This window comes from Hylobates moloch, unplaced genomic scaffold (genome assembly GCF_009828535.3).
Source record: "Hylobates moloch isolate HMO894 unplaced genomic scaffold, HMol_V3 SCAFFOLD_7, whole genome shotgun sequence".
Lineage (NCBI taxonomy): Eukaryota > Metazoa > Chordata > Mammalia > Primates > Hylobatidae > Hylobates > Hylobates moloch.
The window spans coordinates 113506404-113517053 of record NW_026652282.1 but is presented as its reverse complement, the minus strand read 5'-3'; the positions used below and the strand labels follow the sequence as shown (position 1 = coordinate 113517053).

Genomic DNA, 10650 nt, shown 5'->3' with positions numbered 1-10650 from the left:
CAGGAGGGACATGCCCCCACCCCAGGACTCGGCTGGTGGTCCGCATTCTCCCACTCAGTGGCCCCAGTGCCAACAGCACTGCTCAGAAACACTGCTGCCAACCGGTGCCCCTTCTGCAGCAGTGGGACTGGAGGGAGTTGCACACTCAGTCATGGAAACACCAGTGTGCTGATGTACAGCAAGCCCCTTTGATCAATCAGATGGGGACAGACTGAGTCCTGAGTTCCCAGGGTCCTTTTCCTGAAGGGACATCCATTCTTTCCCTGTTAAACCTTGCATTCCTAGTCCAGCAGCGGAAAAGAGCCTTTCGGACACTGGAGCTTGAGGAAGATCTATGCCTATTTATTAGAGAAGGTGGTTTTAGTATCAGGAAATAGGTGGATGGTGCTGGGTTTCTTGGGTTCAAACCCTGGGGCTCTGCTGTGTGACCTTGGGCATGTCCCTACCCCTCTCTGGGCCTCAGTTTCCTCATGTGTCACATTACCTTGGATTAGATGGTCTCACTCTGATGGAGTTTTTAGTTATGTATCCATTCATTCAACAAACCTTTTATGAGTCAAGCCCTCCTGCAGGCACAAGGTTTAGTACACAGGATTCAGCAAGAAGACAGTCTGTGCTCTAAAAAAGGTCAGATTCTCATTCTGTAATGCTTTTTGGTCATGCTGTCTTTTTATCATGCTGACTTACCTTTTCAGAAAATGCCCCCGCTTCCGCTGGAGAATGGAAATTGGCAAAGAGAGACGGAAAAGCTCCAATTTGCGCCTTTGCTATTTTAGGAGAGGTTGAAATTACGAGCCAAAGTGGAGTGATGCGCTAAGCGGAGTGACCTCCGTACTCCAAGAAAAGAGAAAACCCAGGTTCTCTGCTTGTGAAGTGGCTCGAGCTCTTAGGCGTGAGGCATTATTATATAAATTCAAGCTCGCTCGTGATCCTTAGTACCCTGAGTTGCCTGAAGGGGGGAATGGCACTGCCTGCGTGTGCAGTCCGGGCGTTCGAGCCGCCGCGGCAACCGGAGCGAGGAGCGCCCGCCCGCACCACCTGTCCCCGCCGGCATTCCAGAGTAGAGGCCGAATTGGCAGAGAGCCGGCCCGGGTCGGTCGCCGCCTCAGTTCGCGCGGGCCCTCCTAGGGGTGTGTCTCACGGATTCCACACCCGGCCGCTCCTGGACAAGCCCCGAAAGGCGTCTTCTTCCCTGGCGGGAGCCGCGTGCGCCCCGCTTTTCGTGCTGCTGTCCCGGGGCCGCCGCAGGCGGATGCACGTCCTCAGGCGACGCTGGGACCTGGGCTCCCTCTGCCGGGCCCTGCTCACTCGGGGCCTGGCCGCCCTGGGCCACTCGCTGAAGCACGTGCTCGGTGCGATCATCTCCAAGATTTTCGGCCCCCTGGCCAGGTACGTTCTAGATGAAAGCGGGGTTCGCGCTCCCAGGCCAGGGTGCGAAGGTGCTGTACGGGGAGGGAAGGGAGCCGCGGGGGGTAGAGAAGGGCGTAAAGTTCCAGCTGGCCATTGGTGGCCGGGCTGGGGTCTCCGGAGGGGTGCGGCGCGCATTTGGCCACGCCGCGGCTCCGTCGCCACTTCCGCGGGCACCGGCAGCGCAGCGTCTCCGCTAGCAAGTCGGGCTGCCGGCCGGCTCATTACCCCAGGATAACTCTGAGCCCCCGGCTCCGAGCTCCCTCGAGGCCGGCTCCCGGGTGGGCAAGCGGGCGCGGGCGCGGGCAAAAGGAGGGCTTCAGGGCATGCGGGGAGAAACCCGGACAGAGGTGTGCGCTCCAAAGGGGATGGGGGCAGAAGAGCCCGGAGAGTCCGGCGGACGAAGCGGGATGGGGATGGGAGCCACCGAGAGTGGAGCGAGACATGCGGGGGCCCGGACTGGGGGCGTGAGTTGAGGAGTGGGGCGACTGGGCCCGGAGGGGTCCCACTGGGGCTAAACCCCGTGGAGGGGCTCCGGGGAGCTCCGGAGAGCTCTGGCGGGGGGAGGGGGCGAACGGCCCGCGGGAAGGAGTCGGGGTGGGGGTGTGTGTGTGCCGCAGAAGCCACAGCGCTGAGCCTGCCGGGAAGGAAGGAAGCGGGGAAGGGAGCCGCCGCCGCAGCCGCCGCCGCCGTGGAGTACTCGGTGCGGAGGGGAGGGGGAGAGGGGCGCAGCAGCGGCTTCAGGGGAAGGGGGCGGTGCGGGGGCACGGCGAGCGCGGGCTGAGCTGCGGGATTGACGTAACGAGCTTGGGTTTCCCCCAGCGTCGGGAACATGGATGAGAAATCCAACAAGCTGCTGCTAGCTTTGGTGATGCTCTTCCTATTTGCCGTGATCGTCCTCCAATACGTGTGCCCCGGCACAGAATGCCAGCTCCTCCGCCTGCAGGCGTTCAGCTCTCCGGTGCCGGACCCGTACCGCTCGGAGGATGAGAGCTCCGCCAGGTTCGTGCCCCGCTACAATTTCACCCGCGGCGACCTCCTGCGCAAGGTAGACTTCGACATCAAGGGCGATGACCTGATCGTGTTCCTGCACATCCAGAAGACTGGGGGCACCACTTTCGGCCGCCACTTGGTGCGCAACATCCAGCTGGAGCAGCCGTGCGAGTGCCGCGTGGGTCAGAAGAAATGCACTTGCCACCGGCCGGGTAAGCGGGAGACCTGGCTCTTCTCCAGGTTCTCCACGGGCTGGAGCTGCGGGTTGCACGCCGACTGGACCGAACTCACTAGCTGTGTGCCCTCCGTGGTGGACGGCAAGCGCGACGCCAGGCTGAGACCGTCCAGGTGAGTGCGCGCCTGTAGTCGAGCGGGACCCGGGCCTAGGCGGGCGGAGGGCTGGGAGGCGCGGCTGGCCCAGGCCGGCGACCTAGCGCGCACCCTGGCGCCCGGGCGTTTGCACCCCGGCTGGGCAGGTGCTGGGCGCCCAGTAGCGCACGTTCGCCGCGCTGTGGCGGCCACAGAAAGGCTTTCCGCTCCGGCCCCGGACTGACCGTCTGTCTGTCCGCAGGGTGGCCTGCGTGATGGTTGGGAGAGCGTGCGGGGGAGGCGGCCGAGCGGCCTGGAACGAGCGCCCCACTGGCCGCTGAGACGGGGCATCGCACTCAGTCTCCGCACTGGAGAACCCTAAAGAGCCGCGCTCTCCGTGCAGCGTGTCTGGATCCCTCCTTTCTTCTACTCTGCACCCGGGTTCCGAAGTCTCCTTTCAGCGCGCTCTTCCTCCTTTCGGCGCCCGCATTCTTCCCTCCCCCCCCTTTTCCCCCCACCCCGCTTCGTCTATTTGCCTTGTTCTCCCTCTTTCTCTCTTGTGCCCTAGATTTTGTCTGCTCCTGTTTGCTCGCTGTTTCCTTCTTTTCATTCCCCTCTCTCGCTTTTATTCTTTTTCTCTCTTACCCTTTCTGTTTTTCTTTTCTTGCCGGACTTTTTCACCTCTCTCCTTCCCCGCTCTGGCTCTGCTCTTCCCAGGCGACTGGGTGTCCCTCTGTCGCTATTTTCCGACATCCAAGGAGAGCTCATGGTTCCCAGGCTTGCTTATCACTACTGGCTGCATGAGAGGCATCCGTGGCTCTTTGGGAGTGCCGGGGGCACCCCGCGGACCGAAGGGCGGGCTGGGATGGTGCCCTGGACCCCATGTGGGGTTCAGCCACCAGGAGCCTCTCCTGATTTACAAAAAATATTTTAAAAGCCCGAGCCCCGGCATGGGGCGCTGCCAGCCCATGTTCTGTGAGCCTGGGCTGATGCGGTAAAAGCTGATTTATTAATAGTCTGTAGCCAGAAGCAAGGGTATTTTCCTCCCTCCAAATGCGATGTCCAGTTGCTAGAGGTCATGCAGTACTGTAAAGTGGGTGGTGGTGGGGTGGGGGAAGTGAGTGCTTGGGGTGCAGTTAGTCCAGCCAGGGCTACTGTTTCACAAGTCTCCTTAAAACAAATCTGGGCTGAAGCAGGGAGTCCAGGGGGTGCACAAGGTGAGTTTCATGGCCTGGAGGCCTCTGGATGGGGTCTCTGGGCCGGCAAGGACATGTCTGCGTTCCGTCCTCCCCCCCGCCCCGGGCACTTGGTACCCTGGACAAGGGGATGCTTTGCAGGTGACTGTTAGAACGCAACGACCAGTGTGGATTTTTCTGTCCAACTGCAGCAAATAGAGCCCTAGAGCCCTCTGACTTTCAGATTACAATTGAGATTTAGGGGGAACGTCATCCCCTGGCTCTCGTCTTCACTCTCTCTTCTCTCGGTTTACAGTGTCCTTTCTCAAATGCTGGAATTGTGGCAGAATCTGCCAAACTTGTATTTCCTTTCCAATACTAACAGATTTTTTCTTCCACCCCAAGAAAACCTTAGCCCCAGGACCTCAATCCATTGGTACAATTGTGTAAGTCATTGTCACAACAATATTCTGGTGTTTAATAAGTTCCCAAACAATTTGGCAATATTGAAAAGAATTTCTCATACTGACAGACCTTGTAGGTGTAGTGAGAGGTGGTAATATTTGAAAAGCTCTTCTGGGCAAAAGTAGAATTCCACAGCCACGACTATAGCAGAGATGTGAAAACAAGGTCTTGGTCACCATGAAAGCCATGGCCTTGTCTGGAGTTCCATGGGGCACATGTGCCTTTACTGATCCTTTTGAACACGTAGGTCAGGGTATGATGTCTATAAACACACATTATTAATGTGGTCTAGATTATCTGTTTGGTGGCTACTGTCCTCTGGCAGATTCCTTCCCGCATTCTCCAGAAGATAACCAGAACCCCTCAAAGCCTCTTGGATTGTCCCAAATTGAAGCAAAATTATTTGAAATGACATAGAATTTTCTTGGTTATTAAAAGAGTGATACCACAGTAGCATCTAGTCTAATCAAAGAACAACCACGTTCTAAAAAGTCACAGTTACTGGATTTTACGGTGTTTGCAAAAATGAAATAAAATTTGCTAGAGAAATGCATTGCTACCTCAAGGGCACCTTTTTATTTCATTCATTCCTGCCCACCTCCAGAAATACTCACTTTGAAGAACAGGGATAGCCTAGGGGTTCCAGAATTTCCCTGGATGTTGACAGATCCCCTAGGGGGTTGCAGGACCAGTTCTGTGAGTTCTGATAATCTGTAAGAGCTAAGGTGTGCATGTGTGTGTGTGTGAATGAGAGAGTGTGTGTATATGACTGTTGTATGTGTCTGTGCAAGGCGAAAATTTAGAGGTAAAGGCAGCTGCATCGATGGTGAAATGTGGGGGTGAGAAGCTGGTGTCTGGAAATGGGAGAGTCTGATTTTGGGAGTTCCTGTGTCAAACAGCCTCTCTGTGCCAGCTGGTGGTCTCTGTGCTCCTCTCAACTAAGGGGAACAATAGTTCCACCTTTCTGGCCTGGGAGTTCAGACAGCTGAGCCTTAGTTCTAGGCCAGCCATTAACCAGCCATGTGACCCTCGACTAGATCCTGTGTAGAGAGTGCACTCCAGTTTATGATAAGCATTCATATCCCTTATCTCTGGTATTCCTCTGTAAACTTGCACCATCTTCAGCAAGAGGCCAGAGTGGACAAAAGAATCCCCATTTATCAGATGAGAATGAAGCCCAAAAAGGCTAAAGGGCTTCCCCCCGGGTCACTGAGTTTTTTTAGCGGCACAGCAGGAATCTGACTCCACTTCTGTCTGACTCCACAACCCTTGCTCTGTTGACTGCACCTTGATGAACAAGGGTTTTTTGCAAAACCACAGTGAGGTCTTGAGTTAGTCATTCCCACAAAGTGAATGAACACAATAAATGTTGGCTGTTGTTGTTATCACCTACATCATTATCATCGTCAGTCATTTTACAACATGTGAGTTTGGATGAGTTTTTTGGGCCAGGTTACCACACCCATTGGGAGAAGAACGGATTTCTACATCCCTAAGGCTTTCTATTCACTGGGGATAGGTTTTGTGGCTAGATTGCAGAGGGGTCTTTCATTGCCATGTTGGGAATCCCTGCAAAGCTGAGCAGGATGGGAGCGGGCTGAGGCCTGGTTGGATGAGCTTCAGTAGGAGCCTTCAGCTGCGACAGGAACCACCTACTGACTCACAGCCATTCATCCACATTAGGGGGGGTATCAGAGGCTATTGTGGCTGCAAGCCAAGACTCTGAATCCTGCTTCCAGTGCTACATTTGGGATGCTTCTCTGCCTCCGCGGATGGTTAAGTGCTTGGGTGATATATAACTGCTGAATAGAAACGACCGTGATCACGTTGCCTGGAGAGGACAAAGAGAGAGAGAGAGTGTGTGTGTTTGGCTGGTGAAAGGCTCAAGTTGTTTATTAAGAATAATATTTCTTTAAAAAAATCAGAAATTGGATTTCATCCATCTGTCTGCCAGTATGTTGTTTGCAGTCACTCAGGGTCCTGCTCATTTTAGAATTTCTGAGACCATTTTTGAAAGTGTATCCAAACATTGTTGCTCACAAGCTGTTAAAAGTCCCAAATTCTGCAGGCTTTTCTCAGGCCAAATTTCCTCTGTTTGTAGCCAACTCTAGTTGTGCCACTTGTTCTGTAGGGGGAATTCAGAACTGGGCCCAAAGAAATAGCACTAGTCCCCTTCTTCGTCACTAGGTATCATGCTGGCTGGCATGCACAGAATGGGGTTGAGAGGTCAGGGTCCACGGCTATACAAGTCAAAGAATCTGATCATATTCATGTTGTACCCTAGACTTTTAGCATCTCTAAAATTTTCAGTTTGGATGAGTGATTGGGCCAGGGTTACCACACCCATTGGGAGAAGAACAGATTTCTACATCCCTGAGGTGTTTTATTCACCAGGGGTAGGTCTTGTCGCTAGATTGCTGAGGGGCCTTTCATTGCCATGTTGGGAATCCCTGCAAAGCTGAGCAGGATGGGAGCAATCTGAGGCATCTGGAAGAGTAATTAATTATCATCTCGAATCCAGTAGCATATCATTGATGGGAAAGGACTAAAAAGTGTTTGTTTAGATGGAGAAAAGCTTTTTTTGGTCATTCTATTTTTTTTTAAATTGTGGAAAAAGCTTTCTTTTCTTTCCATTTGTTTTTAAAAGGTGGCTCTATTTTGAAAGAGCTGTAACTATAGAGTGTGTGTACCTGATCATGCCTCACAAGCCCACGCTTTCCCTCTTTCTCTTCCTTGATTTTGCAGTGAGGCAAAATGACACAACAGGCTTGTGGTATAGGCTGAGGCATTAAGCAGAATGAACTGTTACAGCCAGTAGTCAGTACTGGTCGTGTGGTTCATCATGCTCTAAGCTGTTGGGCTCTCAGTTTTACTTAGCTGAGGATACATTTCTTCAGCTGTCTTTGAGAGCTGTGGTACCATCTTAGCTATTTCATAGAAGAGGGGGAGAAATCTACCATTGCAATATCTGTAGAATGCCAGTAGTATTAATTAGCATCTTTGCATGGATGTCGAACATGGTGTTGGAGTCCTTACAAAGCTTTAAGTTCTCAGGTAGTACAAAAGGCTATTCAGAATTAACATCACTTACTAATAATTTTAGATCTGTGCTGTGTGACAATTAAAATGCTAGAGCTTGTCTTTCATGGATATCAGTCATCAACTGAGGTAGTATGTAATGGCATTAAAAGAATAGCCATCCGTTTTTTTCTGTCATTCATTAAACAAGATTTTGTGACTGTTCATTATAGTCCAGGGAAGAGACATCATTCTCTGTCTCACAGAGCTTATGGTAGAACAGAACAATTTGGTACTTTAGATATTTAACTAAAAAATAGATTTTGTTTGAAAACAATTTGAAAATCAATAATGTCTTTAAAATGTCATACATTTACCAGAATATACAAAAAATAAAGAAAAGTCCATCTGTTATGTTGTAGTTTGGGTCTAATCGGCAAAGCAGATGGAGTAACTATTATGTCTCTCGCATGGTGCTAGCAGTTGTGGGGCGATTAGAGCCAAGATGAAACCAAAATAGCCAAGATAACCATCTTCAGCCTCAAGTCCATAAAGATTAGCATATGAAGTGCAGGACTATGTAATGTAGACAGGTGCTGGGAGAGGAAATTTAGATTTTGGACAAGCCCTTTTCCCTCCCTTGGTCTCAGTGTCTTATCTATAAAATGGGAGATTTAAATGAGATGCTTTCCAGGGCCCTTTCCTTTCTAAAATATGAGGAACAGGCCAGAAAAAGGAGACATCCTTTTGAGAAGGCCTCTAGGAGTAGGAGAGTTGTATTAAGAAGAAAGGAGGCCTTGTGGGTGGGCATGGAGTCCTCATGACCTTTTGAGGTCCAGCAACCTCACCTAGGCAGGTCTGGCCAGACCTGAAAGGTTCATGCTTGGAGAAATAATGGTTAGGGAAGTAGATGGGGTTAGGCTCCACTGTGGAGGACTTGAATGGCAATGAGGAACCCCAGTAAATATGGGAAGCTCTTGGATGGAAAGAGTGCAAAAACACCATGGAAGTAAATAAAGGTCGGAGTCTAGGTAAAGCTATCTCCCTGATATCTAGTCTGGAATGTAGGTGGTACCAGCCACCAAAACAGAGAGGTTGAGAAGGGGATCTAGTTTGGGCTGGAGAGTACTAAGAAGTCATGACTGGTTCCTGTTGCCTAGATTTCTAGTGGACAGGCCTTATAAGGAGGTGACAACTGGGGCTCTGGGGCAGGTTAGGGCTCTGTCATACATTATATGTGGGAATCTGTGGACCCAGTTAATCTGAATTCACAATTGGCGTTGTTATTTAAATGATAGCTGCAATTCACATATGGGACTCTTAGCCAAGGAAAAGGATGTTTGAATAAAGGAAAAAAGATCAATAGTTATGATTACATAAGAATAAGATATGCTTATCTGTCAAAAAAAGCCAAAATGAAAAGGTTTCAAACTGGTAGTAATATGCACAATTACAACAGACACAAAGTTGAAATCTTTACTGTACAAATAACTCTCATGAGCTGATTAGAGAATCAAAGGACGTGACCAGACAATTTACAACATAGGACCCCCAAACTAGTTTGCAGACATGGAAAAACTTTTATTTCACTGGTACTAAAGAAATGCACATTTAAACATAGAATACTTTTTTTGCCTCTCTAACCCTGATTAAAACAAACAAACAAACAAACAAAGCAAAACCCAACATATATCACCACCAAACAGAAAAGGTAGACAGTGCTGACAAGGGCATGGTAAATATCAAAATTCTCATACATTGTCAGTGGGAATGTAACTTGAATGACCTTTTTGGAAATAAATTAAATAGTGTAAACACAGAATATAAAAATATTTATTTCTATGACCCATAATTTCTTTTCCGGGATTTTGCAGAAGAACATACTTTTATACATGCTTTCATTCATTCACTCATTTATTTATTGATTCATCAAATATTTATTGAGTATCTGCTATCCCTGTGCTATATGCTGGGGTTACCGGGAAGAACCAGGTAGATGTGGTCCCTGCCTTCATAGGAATGGGAAAGATAGACAGAAAACAAATTATCAATTACTTTATATGAAGTGCCATGGGGGAAAAGTACAGGATGCTATGAGAACACATACTAGGAGGCTAACTGGAGTTACTATAAGTGCACCAAATTGGAAACAATCTGAACATCCACATGGAGAAGAATGGTTCAAGAAATCTCAGTACATCCACTTGAAGGATTATTACAAAACCACTTAAATGTCCTTTGATAGAGCATGGAAAATTGCTAGTGATTTAATGCTAAGAGAAAAAGAGATAGAAAATTATGGACCCAGTACGACTACAATTACGTTAAAGAAAAAAGGAGAGCGAGCGAGCGAGCGAGCGAGAGAAATCATCTCCTACCTCTCCCAAATCTAAGCATAAAAGACAGAAACTGGACGAAAAAAATAATAGAATATTAATAGATCTATTAGTGATTTATTTTCTTATTCTGCTTTTCTGAAGGTTTTGAATTTTCTTTATGAGTCTACATTACTTATATAATAACAATAAGCATTAACAATTTTTAAAATAATGTTTTACTAAGCTGTGATTAATTACACACAGGTCTACATTTTTGGTTCCTGGCTGGTTATTTCATTAGCCTCTTGATATCCTGGGAGCCCTTAATGAGGAGAGTAGCCTCAGCCCTAATAAACCCTCACCCTGAAAGGCAGAGGTGATGAGTCAGACATTGGCTGCTGATTTTCGATAACTGGCTGTTATCATATTCCCACACAATGCATGGAACTCTTTTTATACCAGTATGGTATAGAGCTACTTGAATGAATTGCTATTGTTTCCTCCTCATTTATAAATTATAAATTTTAATTTATAAATTATATGGAACAGGAAGTTAATAGTGGTACACAGTTGGAAATATAAAGGTTATTCTGCTCAGCCAGAGCCATCCGAGGTAGTCTGGACTTTGGATCTCCATGAGCTTCTTTCTTAGTGAGTTGACACCAGGGCTGATGGTCTGGCTGGAAGAGTTAAAATCTTGGGGTTGGTAAAGGGCTAAAGTTCTATACATCCATAACTGGGAGCTTTGATCAGTTAGTGTATATGTTGCTCTCATCCAGCAGAAAAGGAGAGTTCACTTTGCTAAGCAGACCCTCCTAGAGAAGTTTCACTGCATAAGAGTATTACCCCCAGTTAACCATAAATAAAGTTGATTAGAAATGTCATTGTCCAACTATTCCAATATCTGAGGGACCACTCTATACACATATAGTGAGGTGCATAATCTTATTGTTGAAACTCCACTG

General features: G+C 48.6%; 1 protein-coding gene across 3 annotated transcripts in view; it reads left to right on the top strand.

Moving 5' to 3' along the window:
• Nucleotides 1-695: 695 nt before the first annotated feature.
• Nucleotides 696-10650, top strand: part of HS6ST2 (heparan sulfate 6-O-sulfotransferase 2) — a 345969-nt gene continuing 336014 nt past the window's right edge. For 2 of the 3 annotated variants that reach the window (XM_032757634.2, XM_032757633.2), the window contains exons 1-2: nucleotides 696-1389; nucleotides 2230-2748. In XM_032757634.2, the coding sequence (XP_032613525.1) occupies nucleotides 962-1389; nucleotides 2230-2748 (947 nt within the window). In that variant the 5' untranslated portion in view covers nucleotides 696-961. Of the gene's footprint in view, nucleotides 1390-2072; nucleotides 2111-2229; nucleotides 2749-10650 lie in introns of those variants that run through there. The other variant, XM_058441741.1, reaches the window with a different exon arrangement.